This window comes from Dendrobates tinctorius, unplaced genomic scaffold (assembly GCF_039654945.1).
Source record: "Dendrobates tinctorius isolate UK_male_01 unplaced genomic scaffold, ASM3965494v1 ptg000019l, whole genome shotgun sequence".
Classification (NCBI taxonomy): Eukaryota; Metazoa; Chordata; class Amphibia; order Anura; family Dendrobatidae; genus Dendrobates; species Dendrobates tinctorius.
In genome coordinates, this window is record NW_027361687.1 from 90,002,148 (window position 1) to 90,027,185 (window position 25,038).

Below are 25,038 nucleotides of genomic sequence, written 5' to 3' on the forward strand. Positions count from 1 at the left end.
GCTGCCGCAAACATCTGGTCCACCTATGCCATTTGTCTGTGTAGGGGATGAAGCCTTCCAGCTGTCAGAACACCTTTTGAAACCTTACTCTAGCAGAGGATTGACAAGACCAAAACGCATTTTTAATTACCGCCTCACAAGAGCAAGAAGAATGGTTGAATGTACCTTTGGTATTCTGACAGCCAAATGGCAGGTCCTATTGACTGCGATCAACCTCAAGACAGAAACTGTTGACGAGGTGATCAAAGCTTGCGTGGTACTCCACAATTTTGTTATCTGCAAGGAACCCATTTCCATTGAGGACACCTCTGAAGAAACCACCTTGCAAGATTACCATGACATTACCACTAGAAGTTCTGTGACGGTTTCAGTAATGAGGGACAATTTTGCACTATACTTTATGTCACCTCAAGGCAGAGTACACTGGCAGGATGACAGAGTGTGAAAGATTTGTGCCCTAACCAAACTTGTGTACCTTCTGTACCAACAGTATATACCTTTGCCAACCAAAGTTGGCTATCTTGTCATGGTCTCTATTTTTAGCTTTAGGCCACAGGTGTGTACCTGGTTGTGTTTTATGCAAAGTATTTCACCTTTTAACAAAAGTTGTGTACATTGTTAGGAAATCACCAACAATAAACACAACTTTTTAGGTGAAATACTTGCTAATGCTTCAAACACAACCAGGAACACAACTGTGGCAAAAAGCTAAAATTTACCCACAGTTATATACCTGGTTTTGAATACCTTTTTACCTTTTAAATACCCTGTATTTAACCTTTTTTTTAAACATATTTCGCCGCAGAAAGAAATGACAGACAACCAGTGTAAACAATAATTTAACTTTTATTTAAAATATTTTTTTTTTGTAAACTGTTTTTAAAGTTAAAAAAACTTTTTGAATAAAGGTTTGAAACCAACTGGGCATTTTTATTACAAAACACATCATAAATCTGTGTAGTGTGGGGTGGAAATACTGCTGGAGGGGCTGCGGGACACTTCGACAATGGGAGTGTGGAGAGAGGACTGGGATCGTGGTGGGGAAGGAACAGTTAGAGGTGATGGTGTGGAAAAAGCTACAGAATGGGTGGACATGTGGGAGGCAGAAGAGGTGGTGGGCGGTGGAGTGGAGGGTTGGGCAGGGACTGTAGGAGCAGATGATGTTGATGGAAAGTTGTATGGGGAAGGAGTTTGGTACGGGGAAGGAGTTTGGTACGGGGAAGGAGTTTGGTACGGGGCAGGTTGCTGGAAGTGGGGAGATGTCTGGTACTGGGGAGGTTGCTGGTACTGGGGAGGTTGCTGGTACTGGGCAGGTTGCTGGTATATAATAGGAGGGGGAGGATGGAAAGTGGCTGGAGGGGGTGCAGATGTAATAGGAGGGGGAGGATGGAAAGTGGCTGGAGGGGATGCAGGTGGAGGAACTACAGTGGTGGGAGGTGGAGGTTGGGAGGTAACCTGCTGTAGAGCACCGTGGCACGAATGCATTACATGCATCTGCTGGGTAGGAGATAGTGTTGCCATGCGCTCCACAACAGACCTGAAAAAGGTGTGGTTTGGCGAAGATCTTGCTTCTGAATGCATGGTTTGCAGAAGTGTCTTCACCTCCAGAATGCTGGAGTTGATCTGCTGAAAGCCTGCGGAGATTTGCTCTGACAAGACTTTTAGACAGTTCTGGAAAGATGCATTAAGATGCAAGAACTCTGGCGCATAACTCTTTTCCTGACCCCTCTGCCGCTGCCGCCCAGTACCCGCAGGTGTACTAGAGGTGGCAGGGGCAGAAGGGTGGGGTAAAGGGAAAGCGATCTCCTCACCAGCAGCTTCATGTAATGTAGGCGGCCACGATGCTCCTGTGCTGGTGGATGGCACAGATGGGTCGAATGTGTGGGAAGGCTGGGAAGGTGCAGATGTACCGGGGCGGTCGAAGTGTCCCTCGGTGCCGGTCTCCTCAGGGATCGCCTCAGAAGGGTCCAATCGTGCAGGCTCCCGAGTGCTGCTCACCGTGCTGTGGAATAAAGAGAAAAAAAAACAATTAAAATAGTGACATGGTATGGCCCTGGCTGAAAAAAAAAAGTTACATCTAAACATTTTTTTGTCACATGTGGTGTGTAATATTTACCTTCTGGTGAGCATTGTCTCCCGGAGGAACGACAGGGCTCGTGCGTACTTGTACTTGCTCCTGCGTCCTCCAGATCCACTCGGGGCCCGCATCTCTTTATTGAACTCGTTCTTGAAACGATCCCTCACAGACCGCCACCGCTTCACAATTCTCTCCCCTGAAACGAGAAAGGACAAAGTGGTTAGTATACAACATCAGTGTTTCCCAAACTCCAGTCCTCATGGTCCCCAGGGGTCATGTTTTCAGGATTTCCAAAGTAAATAGAAATCCTGAACACATGATCCGTGGGGACCACGAGGACTGGAGTTCGGGAAACACTGGTTTAAATCAAGCAACCGGTACTGTATATACTTACGCTCTTTAATCTGGGCCCAAGCTTCGAGGTCCTCCCAGCGGTCCACAAGGAGCGAACAGATTTCCTCCCAGAGTCGTCGGGTAACGATAAGGTCAGCGTGGCGGCGGTCAGCCATATTCCAGAGCGGCTCCCTTTCTCTGACGAGATCGATGAGGTGGTCCACATCAATCCCTCCATCCTCACCGTCAGAGTCGGGAGCACGCTGTGAAGGCTGTTAAAGAAAAAGACAAAAATAACATAATTAGCCTCCACAAAAGAAATGAAATAAAAATTGCAAAAAAAAAAACCAAAAATATTTATACTTACACGCTGGTGACCGCCGCGGTGCTGTCGCCGACGACCCTGGGAGGCACTGCGAGGACCTCTTGGCCGAGCACCAGATTGGGAAGACTAGAGAAGAAAACAAAAAATGTTATGTCTTTGGATGTAGGCATTTGTTTGCTGTGTGTGGTCTGCAGAACATTGTTTTCTATGTGTTGTGTGTAGTGTGATGTTGTGTTTCTGCGTTTGATGCAAAAAACTTACCAATTGTGAGCCCACTCCAAGTGTCTGTCCACCCCTTCCTTCTTCTGGGAGCTCCTCTTCATATTGTGATTCCTGTTTTGAAATAAAAGGCAATGAATAGACATATATTACAGAGATGATGGATTTTGGAAATAAAAACTTACCGTCAAACGCTGACGATGCGAGGGAGGGCTCCCAGAAGAAGATGTGCTGTCTTCCTCATGGCCAGACTCCATGGCTGTGGGTGGTGTTCCTGCTGCTGCCATTGCTGCTGCTGCTGCTGCATTTATTGGGCGGCTGTTGAATAAAGAGAAACAAAGGGCCAATGAATATCTTGATATTCCATAGCCCTAGTTTGGAGGAATGGGGGATTTGATAATTACCGTCTCTCATCTGCTGCTGGACTCCCCTCCCGTTGTTCAGCATGCTGCTCCATTTGGGGTGGTGCTGATGGTGCTGCTGCAGATGTCTGCTGCCTTCTCCTGCTCCTGGTTCTTGGCTTGGGTGGCATGTTGGGTGTGGCTGAGGGTCCCACTGTCTTGCCTTTATATATGTCTTGTGGGCAGAGCTACTGAGCATGCTCAGACCAAAAAAAACGGATCCGGCCACCAGATCCGGCTGTCGCCGGATCAGGCGCACTGCGGCGCTCATAGGCTTTCATTGTATGAAAAAGCCGGACACGCCGGATCCGGCGTGTCCGGCTTTTTTGCCGGAGACAAAAAACGTTACAGTAGCCGTTTTTTCCAGACGCCGGATCGCGTCACATTGCCGGATCCGGCGAAAATCGGATGAAACGCATGGCCATCCGGCTCGACCCGGCTCTAATGCAAGTCAATGGGGGGGAAACCGGATCCAGCATTGCATTTCGCCGGATCGAGTTTTTGTCAAAAGCACCGGATCGCGCCTGACGGCGAAAACCTGATGTGTGAAAGAGGCCTAACAGCAGCAACTGCAATCTAGCCAATAGGGATTTTCTTTTCCATTAATTTTTATTGAAAATTTAAATACATATAAGAAAGGAGGGGAGTGGGAGGGGGAAGGAGGAAAAGGGGGGGAGGAAGGGGGAGCCAATAGGGATTTTCAAAGTTTTGAACCAAAATTGATAGAATTGCAGACAAGTTGGCAATAATCAGAAAAAATCATAACAATTGTGACCTAGGAGAAAAAATGGCAGTCTCCATTGAATACAAAAATATTTCTATAATAAATAGGTGGAAAATTATATGGTTTTCGGGAACAATGAATGATACTGGGACATATTGGGAAGAAGGAGGTAATACTGAATGACAATACAAAACAAGGGAAACCAAAACCAACAATCCATCACCAAATGACAGTAATGCAGTATCTCCATCCTTACCTGAACAGATCACTCCAGATAAAGCATCAGAGGTGAAAAGATGACGACCAGTTTCATGTTTGCATTGTGATAGAAGTAATTCTTCTCCTTCACAGTTTACATCCTTAAATAAAACTAGCCGAAATTCTTCTCCAAATGTGTCAGCATTGATTACAGAATTATTTCCATTCGGAGAGGTGCAGCCGAGCTGTCTGCAAACAACGGTGCCAAAGCTGTCGGTGTTGAGAACGCCACGCACCGCTCCCCACTCTCCTTTGTAATACATTTCCACTATTCCCATACAATTGGTGAGTCCACCGGTAAGCCTCAACTCTGTTCGAAGAAAATTTGTTAATGAATAAAAAAGTAAATAAATTAAAAAATAAATGAATGAATGAGCGGAAAATCGACACTGAGGGCAAAATTCATCACTCGCCATTAATTGAATTAACTTTTTGTCTTGTTATATTTGCTGATTTATTTTTCACCAAATTCTTCAAAATGGTGAGGGCTTGTTTTTTACGGGACAAGTTGTACTGGAAGGAAGGGGAAAAAAAAATCCAAGTGTGGCAAAACAGTAAAAATGTAAAAATTCTGCAATCGGTTTTTCTCCTTTTTATTTACAGTATTCTTTTTTACAGAAAGGCTATGTACACGTGATGCATTTTTGAGGCATTTTTTTCATGCGTGTAAATGATCTAAAAACGCAATGGAATACTTGTGCAAGGTAATTAAATGACAATCCTGAAGTGTTGTGCACATGATCAGCAAATTTCCATCAGTATTTGCAGCGTTTTATTTTCTGCAGCATGTCAATTCATTTTGTGTTTCTGCAGCATTTTTGACTCATTGACTTCAATTGAGTCAGTTAAAGGTTTGCATCTTTGCTGCATATTTACATATTTACTGCTTATTTATTGCAGATTTAGTGACAAAAATGCTGCAAATTGTCAAAGGTAATGATGTCAGATGGAGGAAGAGTGTGTGGGCAGAGAATGTGTGTCTGAGCGGAGATTATGTGTGTAAGTGGAAAATATGAGCATGAGCGGAGAATATGTGCGTGAGCGGAAAATATGTGTGTGAGAGGAGAATATGTGTGTGAGAGGAGAATATGTGTCTGAGCGGAGAATATGTGTGTGAGCAGAGAATATGTGTGTGAGCAGAGAATATGTGTGTGAGCAGAGAACATGTGCGTGAGAGGAGAATATGTGCTTGAGCGGAGAATATGTGTGTGAGCGGAGAATATATGCTTGAGCGGAGAATATGTGCGTGAGAGGAGAATATGTGCGTGAGCGGAGAATATGTGCGTGAGCGGAGAATATGTGCGTGAACAGAGAATATGTGCGTGAGCAGAGAATATGTGTGTGAGCAGAGAACATGTGCGTGAGCAGAGAATATATGTGTGAGCGGAGAACATGTGCGTGAGCAGAGAACATGTGCGTGAGCAGAGAACATGTGCGTGAGAGGAGAATATGTGTGTGAGCGGAGAATATGTGCTTGAGCGGAGAATATGTGTGTGAGCGGAGAATGTGTGTGTGAGTGGAGAATATGTGTGTGAGCGGAGAATATGTGCGTGAGCGGAGAATATGTGTGTGAGCGGAGAATATGTGTGTGAGAGGAGAATATGTGTGTGAGCGGAGAATATGTGTCTGAGCGGAGAATATGCGTGTGAGCGGAGAATATGCGCGTGAGCGGAGAATATGTGCGTGAGCGGAGAATATGTGTGTGAGCGGAGAATGTGTGCGTGAGCGGAGAATATGTCTGAGCGGAGAATATGCGTGTGAGTGGAGAATATGTGTGTGAGAGGAGAATATGTGTGTGAGCGGAGAATGTGTGTGTGAGTGGAGAATATGTGTGTGAGCGGAGAATATGTGCGTGAGCGGAGAATATGTGTGTGAGCGGAGAATATGTGCTTGAGCGGAGAATATGTGTGTGAGCGGAGAATGTGTGTGTGAGTGGAGAATATGTGTGTGAGCGGAGAATATGTGCGTGAGCGGAGAATATGTGTGTGAGCGGAGAATATGTGTGTGAGAGGAGAATATGTGTGTGAGCGGAGAATATGTGTCTGAGCGGAGAATATGCGTGTGAGCGGAGAATATGCGCGTGAGCGGAGAATATGTGCGTGAGCGGAGAATATGTGTGTGAGCGGAGAATGTGTGCGTGAGCGGAGAATATGTCTGAGCGGAGAATATGCGTGTGAGTGGAGAATATGTGCGTGAGAGGAGAATATGTGTGTGAGCGGAGAATGTGTGTGTGAGTGGAGAATATGTGTGTGAGCGGAGAATATGTGCGTGAGCGGAGAATATGTGCGTGAGCGGAGAATATGTGTGTGAGTGGAGAATATGTGTGTGAGAGGAGAATATGTGTGTGAGAGGAGAATATGTGTCTGAGCGGAGAATATGCGTGTGAGCGGAGAATATGTGCGTGAGCGGAGAATATGTGTGTGAGCGGAGAATGTGTGCGTGAGTGGAGAATATGTCTGAGCGGAGAATATGCGTGTGAGTGGAGAATATGTGTGTGAGAGGAGAATATGTGTCTGAGCGGAGAATATGCATGTGAGTGGAGAATATGTGTGTGAGAGGAGAATATGTGCGTGAGTGGAGAATGTGTGTGAGAGGAGAATATGTGCGTGAGCGGAGAATATGTGTGTGAGCGGAGAATGTGTGTGAGCGGAGAATATGTGCGTGAGCGGAGAATATGTGTGTGAGCGGAGAATATGTGCGTGAGCGGAGAATATGTGTGTGAGCGGAGAATATGTGTGTGAGAGGAGAATATGTGCGTGAGTGGAGAATATGTGTGAGTGGAGAATATGTGTGAGTGGAGAATATGTGTGAGCGGAGAAAATGTGTGTGAGCAGAGAATTTGTGTGTGAGCGGAGAATGTGTGTCTGAGCGGAGAATATGTGTGTGAGTGAAGAATATGAGCATGAGCGGAGAATATGTGCGTGAGCGGAGAATATGTGTGTGAGAGGAGAATATGTGTCTGAGCGGAGAATATGCATGTGAGTAGAGAATATGTGTGTGAGAGGAGAATATGTGCGTGAGTGGAGAATGTGTGTGAGAGGAGAATATGTGCGTGAGCGGAGAATATGTGTGTGAGCGGAGAATGTGTGTGAGCGGAGAATATGTGCGTGAGCGGAGAATATGTGTGTGAGCGGAGAATATGTGCGTGAGCGGAGAATATGTGTGTGAGCGGAGAATATGTGTGTGAGAGGAGAATATGTGCGTGAGTGGAGAATATGTGTGAGTGGAGAATATGTGTGAGCGGAGAAAATGTGTGTGAGCAGAGAATTTGTGTGTGAGCGGAGAATGTGTGTCTGAGCGGAGAATATGTGTGTGAGTGAAGAATATGAGCATGAGCGGAGAATATGTGCGTGAGCGGAGAATATGTGTGTGAGAGGAGAATATGTGCGTGAGTGGAGAATATGTGTGAGCGGAGAAAATGTGTGTGAGCAGAGAATATGTGTGTGAGCGGAGAATGTGTGTCTGAGCGGAGAATATGTGTGTGAGTGGAGAATATGAGGATGAGCGGAGAATATGTGTGTGAGCGGAGAATATGTGACACTACGATTGCCCGTCATGTTAATGAAAAACTTGACGGACACTTGGAGGAAATTTCCTTCTCTATGATTGAATTGGTTAAACCCAAGCTAAGTGGAGGAGATTTTGATAAGGCAATTCTAAATCGTGAGGCTGAGTGGATATTTAGAATGCAATCTGTATCACCACGGGGGTTATTATTTATTATTATTATTATTATTATTATTATTATACATTTTTATAGTGCATTACATATGAAAAGGAGCAAATATAGACAAGTACAATAAACATGAGCAATGCAAGACACACACAAGTACAGAAGGAGAGAGGACCCGCAAGGGCTCACAGTCTACAGGGGATGGGTGAGGATACACTAGGAAAGGGTAGAGCTGGTCGTGCGGTGGTTCAGAAGACTGAGCATCACTGCAGGTTGTAGGCTTGTCGGAAGAGGTGGGTCTTTAGTTTCTTTTTGAAGGTTTCCATGGTAGGCGAGAGTCTGATGTGTTGGGGTAGAGAGTTCCAGAGTATGAGGGAAGCACGGGACAAGTCTTGTATGCGGTTGTGGGAAGAAGAGATAAGAGCGGAGTAGAGAAGGAGATCTTGAGAGGATCGAAGGTTGTGTGTGGGTGCGTACCGGGAGACCATGTCACAGATGTATGGAGGTGACAGATTGTGGATGGCTTTGTATGTCATAGTTAGGGTTTTGAACTGGAGCCTATGGACAATAGGAAGCCAATAAAGGGCTTGGCAGAGAGAAGAGGCTGGGGAATAACGGGGAGACAGGTGGATTAGTCGGGCAGCAGAGTGCAGGATTGATTGGAGTGGTGCCAGAGTGCTAGAGGGGAGACCAGAGAGTAGGAGGTTGCAGTAGTTGAGGCGGGAGATGATAAGGGCGTGCACTAGTGTTTTTGTGGTTTCATGGTCAAGAAATGCACGGATCCGGGAAATATTTTTGAATTTGAGACGGCAGGAGGAGGCAAGGGTTTGGATATGTGGCTTGAAAGAGAGGGCAGAGTCAAGGATCACCCCGAGGCACCGAGCAAACGGGACTGAGGAAACTGAGCAGCCATTCACATTGATAGATAGGTCTGGTGGAGGGGTAGCGTGAGATGGGGGAAAGATTATAAATTCTGTTTTGTCCATGTTCAGTTTTAGAAAGCAAGCAGAGAAAAAAGCTGAAATAGCAGACAGACATTGTGGGATTTTGGTAAGTAAGGAGGTGAGGTCAGGTCCAGATAGGTAGATCTGCGTGTCATTGGCATAGAGATGATATTGCAGCTCGTGGGATTCTATGAGCTGTCCCAGGCCGAAGATGTAGATGAGAAGAGTAGGGGTCCTAGAACTGAGCCTTGAGGAACACTGACAGACAGGGGCCGAGGTGAGGAGGTGGTGTGGGAGAGGGACACACTGAATGTTTGGTCTGTTAGATATGTTGAGATCCAGGATAGGGCCAAACCTGTGATGCCAAGAGATTAGAGAATCTGTAGCAGGAGGGAATGGTCCACAGTGTCAAAGGCAGAAGACAGGTCCAGGAGAAGGAGGCCAGAGTAGTGTCGCTTTCTCTTGGCGGTTAGTAGGTCATTGGTGGCTTTAGTAAGGGCAGTTTCAGTTGAGTGCTACAGTCGGAAGCCTGATTGTCAGCGGTCAAAGAGGAAGCAGGAGGAGAGGTGGGAGGAGCGTTCAAGATGGACTTGCTGTTCCAGTAGTTTTGAGGCATAAGGGAGAAGAGATATTGGGCGATAGCTAGACACAGAGGATGGGTCAAGGGAGGGCTTTTTGAGGATGGGCATGTTCGAGGCATGTTTGAAGGATGAGGGGAACACACCACTTGTAAGTGAGAGGTTGAAGAGGTGTGTTAGAGTAGGGATGAAGACTGTGGCGAGGTTAGGGATGAAATGGGACGGGAGTGGGTCAAGCTTGCAAGTGGTGAGGTGTAATCTTAATAGGAGGGTGGAGTTATATGGGTTAATTGAATCCCTTACTTATGCCTGCTTTGTTTAGTACAGTTGCTCTGATTTTCCCATTTTTATATCTTGTTGTATAAACTGTCTTTACTTCTTCTACTCCAAGTGTTGTTTGGGGATCCTTTACTAGACCCCTTACTTTAATCTTAATATTATATTAAGTACCTCTTATGGCAAATGGATCTAGGTATCTTCTATTTCCCCTATCGTTTATATAACTTGGATGCCACTAAAACACGCTAATAATAACTTCCTTAGGCTATTTTAACTACAAAAAGGGGGACAATGGCTAAATCATTCCGCACCATTAACAATATTATGTGCGGTTTTGTCCTATATAATGAGATGTGGATATGCCTATATATGCAGTTCACATTATGCAGCTAGATAGTGCGTTCTAAGGCTGTTTTTGGAACTTTCATACATGCGCAAAGTAAGGGTTAAAAGCAGTAAAATATTGCGGTATGTGGACATGCTCATATATGTGGTCCGCATTGGCATGCAGCTACATTGTGCGGTTTAAGGCTTATCCTGAAATATCTATACAAGTGCAAAGGAAGGGTTAAAAGTGCTCCTTATTGGAGCGCAGTGAAGTAGTGTGTTATATCTAACAGGAAGTCCGCCGCCTAAAACCTCCATTGCGCATGTCCAAAAACATGCCGTCTCCTAGCATACAGAAAGTGGCTTGCGTTCCACACTGGAGCGCACGCCTGCAATCATCAAGTATGAGACGCCTGTCTGTGCATGCCCAGAGGAACGCCACAGCACACTGGGTGCACACCATGTTAAAACGCTCAGCTTGTATTTTAATCATCTGGAGTGCACGTCTATAACTGTTTAGACATGTTATATTTATTTTATGAACATTTATGGAAACATCACAGTGAATTGATTTTGAAACACTCAACGTGTATTTCAGGTATTTACGGTAATTCATTCTATGTCTCCTGCTTTTTACATAATTTCATTCTATCCCCTTTTTAATCATACCACTGGAAATAGGGTTTGATGCTCTTTTTTTTATATCAAATTCATTAAAGAGACTCTATCTATGACCTGGTGCGACCTGGGAAATGTGGGTGTGTTTGTCTTGGCTGGACATGATTGGTCCTTGGACTCCATTTTAGGATATATAAGATAGTCCTATATGGCATTTGGACTGGTTTGCCTCTCTATCTGGACACCTCACATCTATTGGCTGGTTCCTTATTGTGCCTCCTGATGAACCATGTGGACGGGGAAACGCGTCGAGGCTGGGAGCTACGTTTGGGTTAACCCCCAGCTGTTTCTTTGACGTTTTTCTCGCAATTATTATCATTCATTGCCTTCTATGGGAACCAATATGGATATAATTCTGATGTTCCTTTATTGAACCATGCTATTTTTTACCTCTTGTCTGTGCTTGTCTGATTTACTGCAGAGAGATTGTTTTTGGCTCTATCTGATAATACATTTGGAATCTATATTTTCTGTGGTCTATTAATACCCAAAAAGACAAGACTTGCTACTATCTATTGGTTTTACAAGGGGTTTCCTTATTTTACATGTAATAGCCTGTCTTTTATATATTGTACATTAATAGCCTGTTTATTATATTGAGCACTATCTTTTTCATCTCTTTTATTTGCTTAATGTTTTCTCACCTGTAGTTTATAAGAGTCATTTAGGGCAAGTCTGGGACAGCTGCCGCGGAGTGGGGGCGCCAAATAATCGTATCTTTTAGTGTGCCAACCTCCACTGTCAGGAAGGGATAGCAGGCTAGCATAGGGCTATCGTAGGTTATTAATGTATAGAGTTTGTAATTGTGTTATTGCACTAGGGGGTGTTTTTTACCTCAATTTATTAAAATTTCATGTTTTTAAAAGGGATTATATGATTGCACTTTTGATATTTATTCCCTGATCCTGTGGACATTTTTTTGAAAATACATATTCACCATACACCTAATCCCTGACGCCCTTGTCTCCTGCAAACAGTCACAAATAATAAACCACCATATATTCCCTGTCTGCTGTAGTCCATTTAATACCAAGTGTCTCACATCGATCTTACCCGGCCTCCGGCGATACACTGACAGGAGATAATCGCTCCCACAGTGTATCACTGCATTGCCGTGAGAGTTCACCAGAGTTCATAACCCCTTCATAACCTTAGACATATCCATACGTCTTAGTTGGAAAGGGGTTCCCGACCTAAGATGTATGAATGCAATCTGACAATATTGTGGGCAAAAGCACCAAGTGTATTAGATTGCTGCCAGCTGTTCAGCTAAAATGATAGCTAAGTCCTGACTCCCACAGATAGGAGCGGTGCCTGCACCGCCCCGGCTGTTTAACCTTCTAACTGTTTAAGCCCCCATCTGCTGCGATCAATATCTCTCTCCCCTCCAATCTGCACCCCCACAATGACATTGTTCATTGCTGAAGTGATGGCCGGGGGACCACCACAATGCAGGTAGACTATGGTACACAAGATGAGGTGCAAGCAACAAAGGTTAATTTATTTACAGGCAAGGAATGCAGAGTTAGGAAAGTATATGTCAGTGACATCTCAACGTGTCAAAAAGAAGGTGAGGCTAAACTGAGCCCCCCTAGAAAGAACAAGGCATCACCCACTTCAATATGTATGAATGACAGGAGAAACAGGAGTATACAGGTGAATGAAGTAAAAAATTCATCTTTATTTAGAGCAGTATAAACAAAATCAAGGTAACAGACAAGGTAATAAATATGACAACACCGCAGGGTGAGAGCAGAGAACAGCAGGGTAACCAAAATGCCTGCCTGCACATAGGTGCATAAGGTACAGAGCAATGGAAATATGAATATAAATAGCCAGTGCCCATTACAAGGTCATGTACCATGGTAAAAGCACCCCATATCGCTAATGCATAAGAAAAGTTTGGGTGGTCAAATATAGATGTTCAGACCATGCAAGGGGATGATAGCTTACCAGAGGCAGAGTGGACCCTGGGTCAGGTGTAGGAGGACGCAACGTGCGTTTCGCTTGTCACAGACAAGTGCAGGGAAAACGTCACACATTGCTCCGGGCGTGCGGGTAGGGGAGGATTCCCCGAGAACCATGAGGAAGGTTAGGAGATGCCCCCCTGATTGCTGGAAACAAGGGAGCGCAGAGCACACGTGAACAGCCACTGTGTCACCAACGAAATATGCAGAAAGGAACCATCAACACATAGTATATACATGGAGAATCTTATGGGCATATAATAGCAGCAATATACACATGTTCGCATAGGAGCACATAGTCTTATGGACATTGTGAGAATCATGTGGGAATAGTGGATGAGGGCAGGTATATCTCGCCCAGATTCCTTTCCTATGTGGCCTAGTCTGGTCAGTATCGCACCTGCTTGCTAATGAATAATGGGAGGTGGATATAAAAGGATGCAAGGTGGTTGTGTGAGTGTCTCAGCCTGGGAACACAGAGAGCCTGTCTGTGTGAGAGACACACGTGAGTGGAAGCAGTGCCCACTGCAACTGTGGTTTGGCTGGACGGGAGAAGCCCGCCAGTTGGTAGTTAGGTTGTCCATTGTTTAGTTAGTGCCGGACAGGCAAGGATTTGTTTTATGTTTTATTTCCTTTTGCATTGCTTTCACCGTTAATAAACCTGACCCAGGGTCAGTTACACCCAAATCCCAGCTCTGCGCCTGAGTTTCATGCTGAATGCACGTGACCTTTGACCCCAGCAAAGGCGATCCCGGAGTGTTTTATCACATTGTGGTGGAGAACGCGGGCATCACGTTGCAAGCATGAGCATGGAGGACGTGGTGAAAGCGCTGGTACAGTCCACCGCCGTCCAGCAAGAAGCTAATCTGATGATGGCCCAGCTGAAGGAGTTGGTGGACATGACAGTTACCGATCGTTCGCTTCTCCAGCAGGTGGCGCAGCACATGGCAAGCTTACCTGAGCTTAACCTGGAAGCTGAGTCGAGAGTGATTCACGTGAGTCGGTACTGGCAGAAGATGACGACCGAAGATGACGTCGAGGCATACCTGACCACGTTTGAACGGACGGCGGTGCGAGAAAAATGGCCGAAGGCACGATGGGCCGGCCTGATTGCCCCGTTTCTTTCCGGTGAGGCCCAAAAGGCTTATTATGAGTTAGAGCCTGAAGCCGCGCAGGACTTTGACAAATTGAAAGCCGAGATCTTGGCCTGGCTGGGAGTGACGACCGCTGTCCGTGCACAGAGAGTGCATCAATGGACTTATCAGCCGGATAAACCACCGCGGTCACAGATGTTCGACCTGATCCACGTGACGAAGAAGTGGCTACAACCCGAGGTGCTGACAGCACCAGAGATAATCCAGAGAGTCGTCATGGACAAGTACCTGAGAGCTCTACCGCCAGCCCTGAGGAAGTGGGTAAGCCATGGAAATCCTACGACGGCAGATCAACTGGTGGATCTGGTTGAACGTTACTCCGTGGCGGAAGGACTCCGAGACGACGCTACCCCACCTCGTTCTTCATCATCTCCACGTGGAACCGGTAAGACTGTTCCAGGGAGTAGGGGAGATGGAAAAATCCCTAAGACAGTGGGGGAGGAAAACGGGACTGCCCGCACTGCGAGGCCGAGAGTAACGAACTATGGTCTAAGCAAGGGGCCCGTTAGGTGTTTCCGCTGCCAAGAGATGGGACATATTGCTGTGAACTGTCCGGTCACTACTGAACCCATGCAGTGCGACGTCACAGACTCTAAAAACCGCAAGTCTATGATTGCACGGGTAGTGAGTGTGAATGCCGGTCAAAAGGATGTGGAAAAACACTTGTGTGATTTAACTGTTGATGGCAAAAATGTGGTGGCATTGTTAGACTCGGGAAGTGTGGTGACTCTGGTGAAGGCCAGTCTGGTGTCAGCCCCGACTGGACCATCAGACAAATTTTCTGTAACGTGTGTGCATGGAGACACCTGTTCGTACCTCACCACGGTCATATGCATTACAACTTCCTATGGGTCTGTGCAACATAAAGTGGGACTCGTCCCGGTGTTATTGCATGATGTTATCCTGGGCCGGGATTTTCCCAACTTCTGGCAATTGTGGGAGAATCAGTTGATACCCCAGGGTAATAGTGCACATGATTCTTCTCCCAGGGCACGTGTGGGTCCCGAACCCCTGGAAGAGGTCTCCTCGGAAGACTCTGGGGAAGAGTCTGCGGGAAATGACCTGCCGTTCCCGTTTTCAGTCATGGCGGGTGATACGGAGGAGACTGGGGAAGAGGAGGAGGCCGACAGCCGTCCACCTCCCCGTTTGCCGGATTTAGAAGTTCAGAAAGATGACTTCCAAAGCGAGCAAATAAAGGATCCTACCCTTTCTCAGGCTAGGACAAATGTAAAAGTGATAAATGGGGTACCCGTAGAACCTGGCTCTAGGCTGGCATATCCTTACATGGTTCTGGAGAATGATTTACTCTATCAGATAGAGAAAAAGGGGGAAGATACGGTACAACTATTAGTCGTGCCAAAACCCTACCGGCGGCAGGTGCTGGACCTGGCCCACGGACATGTGATGGGAGGTCACCTAGGAGTCCAGAAAACCACCGAAAGGATATTACACTGTTTTGTTTGGCCAGGCATGCATCACGATATTAGTGTATATTGTGAGTCTTGTCCTGACTGCCAAGCCTCTGCACCTAAGCCCCGGTTCTGTAGCCCTTTGGTACCCCTACCTATTATTGAAGTCCCGTTTGAGAGGATTGGGATGGATTTAGTTGGGCCCCTTCCACGGTCTGCACGTGGACACCAACATATCCTGGTCATCTTGGATTATGACACCCGTTACCCGGAGGCCATCCCTTTGCGTAACACGGCCACCAAGACGATTGCCAAGGAACTGGTGCATGTGTTTAGTCGGGTCGGTATACCAAAACAGATACTCACCGACCAGGGGACCCCCTTTATGTCCAGGATAATGAAGGAGCTCTGCCGATTGTTACAAATCGAACCGTTACGCACATCCGTGTATCACCCTCAAACAGACGGGTTGGTTGAACGGTTCAATAAAACTCTGAAGCAGATGCTGAGAAAGGTGATAGACAAGGATGGGAAGAACTGGGACTATTTACTTCCGTATTTGCTTTTTTCCATCAGGGAAGTACCCCAGTCTTCCACGGGATTCTCGCCTTTCGAGTTATTGTACGCCCGACGTCCTCGCGGACTGTTAGACGTTGCAAAAGAAACCTGGGAGGGTCAGGTCACTCCGTTTAAAACAGTGATAGATCACGTCACACAAATGCAGGACTGTATTGCGGCTGTTATGCCTATCGTCAAAGAACACATGGTACAGGCTCAAGGAGCCCAAAAAAGAATCTATGATAGGGGTGCCAAGATCCGTACGTTTGCACCCGGAGATAGGGTGTTGATCCTGGTCCCCACGGTGGACAGTAAGTTCCTGGCAAAGTGGCAGGGCCCCTTTGAGATCAAGGAAAGAGTTGGTGAAGTAAACTACAAAGTATACCAGGCAGGTAAACGGAAACCTGAACAGATTTATCATGTAAATCTGATAAAGCCCTGGAAGGATCGGTCTACCTTATCAGCGGAGCTGGCCCGTCCTGTCTGCCCGCATACCGTGCCGGAGGTACGGGTTGCAGAGACTCTCTCGGAGCGGCAAAAGACTGAGGTCAGGCAGTTTCTACTTCACAGCCAAAAGTTTTTCTCAGGAAAAACCCGGGCAGACTATGCTAATGAAACATGACATCGTAATGGAACCTGGTGTCACAGTTCACGTAAAGCCCTACCGAATCCCGGAAGCGCGCCGTGAAGCCGTTTCCCGAGAAGTGAAGGCAATGTTAGAGTTAGGAGTCATTGAGGAATCGCACAGTGCGTGGTCCAGCCCGATTGTGCTAATTCATAAACCGGACGGCACCATCCGGTTCTGCAATGACTTCAGGAAACTGAATGCGGTCTCAAAATTTGATGCCTATCCTATGCCCCGGGTCGACGAGTTAATAGATCGGTTAGGAAAAGCCCGGTATATTACGACCCTAGATCTAACAAAGGGGTATTGGCAGATCCCTCTGGCTGAGGCGGCCAGAGAAAAGACGGCATTTGCTACGCCGGAAGGTTTATTTCAGTATGTGTATATGCCGTTTGGACTGCACGGGGCACCGGCGACCTTCCAGAGACTGATGGATCGAGTCTTGAGGCCACATAGGCGGTACGCTTCGGCCTATTTGGATGACATTGTCATTTACAGCTTGGACTGGGAGACTCATCTCCAGAAAGTACAAGCTGTGATTGACGACCTGTGGGAGGCAGGTCTAACCGCGAACCCCAAGAAATGTCACATCGGGCTAGAAGAAGCCCGGTATTTGGGGTATGTAATTGGGAGGGGTGTTGTTAAACCCCAGGTTGATAAGATTCAGGCGGTTCAGGACTGGCCACAACCTGTCAACAAGAAGCAGGTGCAAGCCTTCCTGGGGATCGCCGGTTATTATCGCCGGTTCATACCCAATTTTGCAGCCATCGCTACCCCCCTGACGGATCTTACAAAAGGGAAGGACTCCGTCATGATTAAATGGAGTTTAGCGGCTGAAGAAGCCTTCCATAGCCTAAAACGGGCACTTTGCTCTCAGCCCGTACTGGTGACTCCGGACTTCCGCAGTGAGTTTGTGGTACAAACGGATGCCTCTGATACCGGTATCGGGGCCGTACTCTCACAAGTGAGGGACGGAGTGGAACACCCAGTCCTCTATCTCAGCAGAAAGCTGAATAAACATGAGCAAAGGTATGCAGTCGTAGAAAAAGAGTGCCTCGCCATTAAGTGGGCTCTAGAGGCCCTCAAATATTACCTGGTGGGCCGAAAGTTCAGGCTGATCACTGACCATGCCCCTCTCAAGTGGATAGCCGGGTGACCCGGTGGTTCCTTGCCCTGCAGGCCTACACTTTTACGGTGGAGCACTGCCCAGGGGTACAGATGGGAAATGCAGATGCCCTGTCCCGAGTGCACTGTTTGGCGGGTGTCATTGCTCGACCGGAGTGGTCTGAGCAGAGGGGGGGGATATGTGAGAATCATGTGGGAATAGTGGATGAGGGCAGGTATATCTCACCCAGATTCCTTTCCTATGTGGCCTAGTCTGGTCAGTATCGCACCTGCTTGCTAATGAATAATGGGAGGTGGATATAAAAGGATGCAAGGTGGTTGTGTGAGTGTCTCAGCCTGGGAACACAGAGAGCCTGTCTGTGTGAGAGACACACGTGAGTGGAAGCAGTGCCCACTGCAACTGTGGTTTGGCTGGACGGGAGAAGCCCGCCAGTTGGTAGTTAGGTTGTCCATTGTTTAGTTAGTGCCGGACAGGCAAGGATTTGTTTTATGTTTTATTTCCTTTTGCATTGCTTTCACCGTTAATAAACCTGACCCAGGGTCAGTTACACCCAAATCCCAGCTCTGCGCCTGAGTTTCATGCTGAATGCACGTGACCTTTGACCCCAGCAAAGGCGATCCCGGAGTGTTTTATCACAGCATATAATAGCAGCAATATACACATGTTCGCATAGGAGCACATAAGATGCAGATCTTTATCGGGCAAAACAGCCAGTGGAGATGTAAGATATGTGTCCATAGGAAAAAAAGGTCACACAAGGAACTGGAATAACAGAAAAAAGTAACAAGTTAAAAGCAAGTAATAAAAAAGAAATTATAAAACCAAAAACTTCCCCAAAACCTGGGTAAGGGGGCAACAGAGGAAGAAAAGGAAGGCAGGGAAATAGGAACATTAAATCAATATCCAATCAAGTATTAGCATATAAATTGGGATTCATCCTACAAAAAAGAGAAGGACAGAGACTCATTTAGGCCCCAAGGGGTCATAGCATCCAGTGTTACAATCCATTTGGCTTCAACTTGAGCCAATCTGTTTTTATAATTGCCACCTCTTATGCCTAGGTGGGTTTGGTCAATCCCTCTGATTTTGAGGGAAACGGGTTCCCTGTTATGGTATTGCCGAAAATGGCGTGGCAACGTTTTAAGGAGTGAGATATCGGTCACAGACTTTGATTCACAAATGTCCCGCAAATGCTCGCGTACCTGTATTCTGAGTTCCCTGGACATGAGACCAATATACATTTTTGAACAGCCACGTGTGGCAGAGTAGATTACGTTTGTACTGCTACATGATATTCGATGACGGATCTCAAATTGTTTCCGTCCATCTGAGGAGCTGAAGGTGGTACAGCGCAGGACATTTGTGCATGCCAGACAGTGGCCGCATGGTATAGAGCCAAATGTGGGGCCCCTAGAGCCAAAAGGATTGGCAGAAATGGGTACACAGTGACTCTTGACGAGGAGGTCATTGAGGTTTTTGGACCGCCTTGAAGTCATCGAAGGATAAAATGCCCAAGGATAAACCCAGGGAGGGCTCGGTACTCAATATCGGCCAATGTTTAATAAGAATCCGCCACATGTCCTCCGATTGATGATTAAAAGTGGAGATAAACATGATAGGCCCATCTTTGTTGGCACGAGGGTTCCCCTTTTGGGACTTGAGGAGACTGCTGCGTGGAGTAGCCCTTGCTCTATGATATCCATTTTTTTATGCATCTACTTAAGTACCCACGGTTGGAAAAGCGTGACCTCAAATCAGAAGCCTGGGCATCAAATTTAGCATCCGATGAACAGATCCGCCTCATCTGTAGAAACTGTCTGACCGTGACGGCCCTTAGAGTGGAAGGGTTGTGAGCAGAGGACGCGTGAACCAAAGAGTTGACAGATGTAGGTTTATGGTAAACGTCAGTCTGAATATGGCCCGTCTTGTCAACATCCATAGTGACATCCAAAAAGTTGATTTTCCTGGAATGATAGGAATATGTCAAATGAATGTTAAACAGATTACAGTTCAGCATCCTCATGAAATCCTCGAGCTGTTGCACAGTCCCATCCCACAAAAACAGAATATCATCGATATATCTATGCCAACACGCACATGGGAGGCGGCCGGTGGACCCGCACAGCTAAAAATGGATCTCTCCCATGAACCAAGAAAGAGGTTGGCATACGCGAGCGCACAGGCCGCGCCTATGGCTGAGCCACGTTTCTGCAAGTAAAACTGATCTTTGAAAATGAAAAAATTGTGGGTAAGGATATAGTGCAACAGCTCGAGGATAAGCTCACGTAAAGGGCCATCCAGGTCGGAGGCACCCATGAAAAGGCGGACCGCATCGATGCCGTGAAAGTGTTCAATGCAGGTGTAGAGGCTCTCTACGTCGGCAGTCCCTTGGTCCACAAAAATGCCATCAATCCTAGCCAGGGCATCCATTGTGTCATGTACATGGGATGGCAAAGTTTCCACCAGTGGTTTCAGGTAAAAATCAATAAATTGGCAGATGGGGTCACACAGCCCACCAATGCCAGACACTATAGGGCGCCACGGAGGGTCAAGGGCATTCTTGTGGACTTTGGGTAACAAGTAAAAGGTTGGAACCCTCGCGTGTTTTGCCATAAAGTCATCGAAGATCTGCTTAGTGATGACATTGTTATCAAGAGCCTCCCCAAGAATACACTGGAGGTCAAGAGAGAAAGATGCAAGTGGATTGGAGGGCAACCGGAGGTAAGTACTCGGATCCCTCAGGTGGCTGAGGGCCTCACGTTCGTATTTATCGTGAGGCTGGATGACAATATTCCCCCCTTGTCAGCCGGTTTGAAGACCACATCAGGCAAAGATTGAAGTTGAAATATCACAGTACGTTGAGCGTGTGTTAAATTGTCATATTGACGTTTGGTAGACAGCTCTTTGAAGTCCTCATATACTAATTTGGTGAAGACTTCAATTGCCGGACTTAGAGACAAAGGGGGGAATTTGACTGACCTAGGAGGGGTAAAAGGTGGAAACCTACTTGGATGAGGGACAGTTTGTTCATTAAGGAGCTCCTCCAAGTTGTGAAGAGCTTCTCTCTCGACCTCACACATCAATTCTCTGGAGGCCCTCTTATTATGAAGTTTCCGCAGCAAAAGCTTATGGGAAAACAGGTGCAGATCTTTTATGGCTGTGAAAAAATGAATGAGTTAGTTAGGCAAATCGAGAGGCCTCTAGATAGAACCTCCAATTGAGTTTTAGACAATACATGGGCGGACAAGTTAAGTACCTGTAGCCCCCCGTGGAATTGAGAGGCCTTGCCAGTATTAGGCTTGTTCTTGGTAGTTTGTCTTTTCACAATACGCTTAGTTGCAGGGGTAGTCCCTGGGGGACCAGCACTAGTAAAAGTTTTAGATGTACAATCTTCAGCACCCGAAAAGTTGGACCTCATAGTAGCAGATCTTGATCTAGAGTGTGAGGAGCTCCTATATTGTGGCCTTGAACAGTCCTGAGGGTTCCGCCATGGATAGGCACGTGATGACTTTTTATCTTCCACTTCCCTTTGAAATTTTTTTTGCCTTAGTGGACTGAATTTCTTGAGCCTACTTCTGGGAGAGGTCATCCATCTCCTCATTACATTTTTTAAGGCAGTCACTAGTCATATCTCTACGAAGAATGACTTGTAGAGCTTCCATCTCCGATTCTGGTGATACAAGGGAATCACGGTTCATTTGTTTCAGAAGTTTCATGAAACCCTTGGAACACGTATTAGTTAAAGTTTCCCATTTGTTTTTAAAGACATCATCATGGATGGGAAAAGATGGAAAGACCTGTATTCAAATGCCTCTGGGTATGAGGTCTTTTTGTAAATACTTTTCGAGGAACGCGTTGTTCCACCAAATGCGAGTCCGTTTGCAGAGTAAATCTTTAAATTGTTTGATAGTATCCTGAATTTCCCTGTTAACTCCCTCTGAACCCCCATCTGCATCGTCCTGCAGAGTGTCATTAATAAGTGCACGCCAAGTCGCTCACGTGCACGAAAGTCCATAGTATGGCTAAGGCAGGCTGTGAAAAACACAGATACAATTAGTATATACAAATACCTCAGTGACATCGCAACGTGTCAAAAAGAAGGTGAGGCTAAACTGAATCTCCTTAGAAAGAAGTAGGAAGCACCCACTCCAATATGTATGAATGACAGGAGAAACAGGAGTATACAGATGAATGAAGTCAAAAATTCATCTTTATTTAGAACAGTAAAAACATAGTCAAGGTAACAGACAAGGTAATAAATATGACAACGCGCATCAGGTCCTCCTACACCTGGCCCAGGGTCCATTCTGCTTCTGCCTCTGGTAAGCTATCATCCCCTTGCATGGTCTGAAAATCTATATTTGACCGCCCAAACGTTTCTTATGCATTAGTGATATGGGGTGCTTTTACCATGGTACATGACCTTGAAATGTGCACTTGTGGCACCCCCAGGAGTATGGTCGCCACAGTGGCATTACCTTCCACCTAGGGAATGTGATGTCATGCTTGGAAGCAATGAAGAGTCTCTCTATCAGTTAAACACAACACACAGCACAGTTCCCACTCCAGGCCAGCAGAGGGAGCTCTGAACCAAAACTGGGGGAAGGGCTGCTCTCTGGCGGCCAGGAAGGGGAAATTAGTCAGTTCATGTGAGGAGGGAAACGTGTGTTGACGTGAGGAGAAGAGCTGGAAGACTGAGCAAAGTTCAGGCTCACTTCTAGCTGTAGCGCATGTTCTGGAGTCCGGTCTCCAAGGTTGTATGGATACTGATGTTCCTGCAGCAGAAACCGGAGGAATAGGAAGCTGTAAATGCTCTGTTCCCACATAAGACTCGGAGTCACAACAGCAACGTGTAAGCCAGAAGAAGGAGGCTACAGCTGTCTGCCATACGAGGGAGTTCTAAAAGAGAACAAGCAAGTGGAACTTCAGTGTAACACAGTACTGCAAGTACCTCAGAAAGCGCTAGAAAGGAGACTACACAACGCATCTGCATAGAGAGATTCCTAAGTTGCTTCCTAGCTGGCCAGCCTCTGTTACAGCTTTAATCTGGACCCTGGACTGCACTTACAAAGCACAGTAAAGGTAAGGAAAACTGCACCCTGTTGTGTCATTGTATTCTTCCTGCAAACCCTCCAGCACTGCTACATCTCTGTGCCAGACACTACACCCTCTTCCTCAACACCTGTTACCACTGCCTTGGGACTACAGCTCTACCTGTGGGGAGCTATTAATCTGGCGGGCGATCAATTTTGACGTCACTAATAGGATTTACGGAGTCCGGTGTCCCCGGGTCCTGTGTGCCAGAGACTGTGTTGTGTGCCATAGACTATTTGCGCAATTGCAGCCATTACCCAGCCGCTTGGCGTTCGCGGGAAGCCAAAGGGGCGGGCTGTCATGGGCAGAGCCAGCCGAAAAGCGCGAACAAGTGAAGTGCTGTGCGGGAAGAGGCCAGCGTGTGGGAAGTGAGGAGCTGAGGCCTGCAGTCCCGGCGTCGCCCGATCATCCAGCCTGCAGAGCGGCAGCTGGTAAGACAGCACAACCCAGGGCCTGGCCAAGTGTTAACTAGGGGGGAGGGGAATGTCTGAAGCAAGAGCAGATGCAGCGGTGGATGCCACCGCACCCCAGACACAGACGCTGTCATGGCCAGTATTGATTCGACAACTATCTAAAAAGTCAAAAAAAGGAACAGCATCACCAGATCCAAGGTATATATAGTATAGTTTCAACATTCAAAATCTCCGTATTTATTTCTGGCTCTGAGGCCCAATATGGATTACACAACAATATAAAAAGCAGTAAAAGGGGAATGGATCCCAAGCGTACTGCTGTATAGCGTGTTAGGGTCATTTGGCGATCTACATATATATTTCAAGAGTAACACACAGCCTCTCTCAGGCTCAGTATGGATTACACAAGAATATAAAAACTTGAAAAAGGGTAATGTTTTACAATCGTTCAGCTGCATACAGTGTTGGTGTCATTTTAAATCTCCTTATAGTTTACCAGAGAAAGACACAAACTCTCGCAGGCTCAGTATGGATTACACCCGAATATAAAAATGAGAAAAAGGGAAATGTATTCGAAACGTACACCAGTATACAGTGTTGGAGTAAATTGAAATCTTTGTTTATATTTCAGTGTCAGTCTGCCAGTCCAGACTCTCCGCTAGAGGAAGGTAGATGGGTAAAAGCACAGACGTAAAGTCAAGTGATTTTAGATGTTTTTGAATTAGTAATCACGGGAAAACCTCCTGGAAGAATTCTCAGAGGCGATGCTGACCCTCAATAACTTTAACTGTGGATACAGCTAAAAAGCAAATTAGTGAAGAAAGGGTTGCTGTATTGCAGTAGCATTCATCCCATCACAGTAACTCGTCTCCATCAAATTGTGATCACAGGGAGAGCTGTAGACATGGTCCTCACTGCCTATCATGATCTGTCTGGTCACTTTGGAGTGCAAAACACACAAGCCACAGGCCGTAGGGGATTCTATTGGATTGCCATGAGAGGAGACATTGAAAAATGGTGGCAGAAATGTCACACGTCTGTGACTATGAAAAATGTGAAAGGTGATCATAAAGCACCACTGCATCCGATTGGGAGTTGACGTCCATTACGAATGGTAACTATTGGTAATCTGAAGGTAGAGGCCAGCAGCACAGGACATAGCTACATCTTAACCATCATCGATCAGCACACCAAATTTGTAGTCGCCGCCCCTGTGACGGATGTAACTGGCCAGACTACACAGCGGTGGAGCATGGAGAGGTAAGTATTGCAAGTGCTGTGTCCCTGAGCAAGCAGGGTGACCCACTCATGGGCGACGGTACTGGCACAGGGCCCCTCATAGTACACCAGTGTGTCTGACAGCGAGTGGCCCCCCCACCATCAGAGACACTTTATTGTACTATGAGAGGCCCTGTGCCAGTCCCATTGCCCAAGGGTAGGGCCACACACCTGTTCAGGGCAACAGCACTTGCCCGAGTGCGGCAGGTGTTGACCCTGGGCCTGGGGTGGGGGGGCAGCCCATTTCGGGTGGTTTAAAAAATTGCATATGTTGATGTGTAGACTGGACTTTTAACTGCTGCAAATGGAGGAATTGGAGAAGTTAGAGGAAGAGGAGGACAAAAGCGAGCCTTTTTTCTGGCAACCTATGTGTTATCAGGGGAGGGTGGGACAAAATCTTTTGAAACCCATGCATGGTTCATTTTAATGAAGGTTAGATAACATTTTGGGTTGACAGATGGGTCCTTTTTTCTGTCAGGATTGATCCAGCAGCACTGAAGACTCTTTCAGATAGCACACTACCAGCAGGGCAAGCGAGCTCCTGTAAGGCATATTGTGCCAATTCAGGCCATGTGTCCAGTTTTGAGGCCCAATTATC

General features: G+C 46.6%; 1 protein-coding gene across 1 annotated transcript in view; it reads right to left on the minus strand.

Moving 5' to 3' along the window:
- Positions 1-25,038, minus strand: part of LOC141082678 (scavenger receptor cysteine-rich type 1 protein M130-like) — a 337,718-nt gene that overhangs the window by 16,706 nt on the left and 295,974 nt on the right. The window contains exon 8 of the mRNA XM_073566626.1: positions 4,336-4,647. Within this exon, the coding sequence (XP_073422727.1) occupies positions 4,336-4,647 (312 nt within the window). The remainder of the gene's footprint in view (positions 1-4,335; positions 4,648-25,038) is intronic.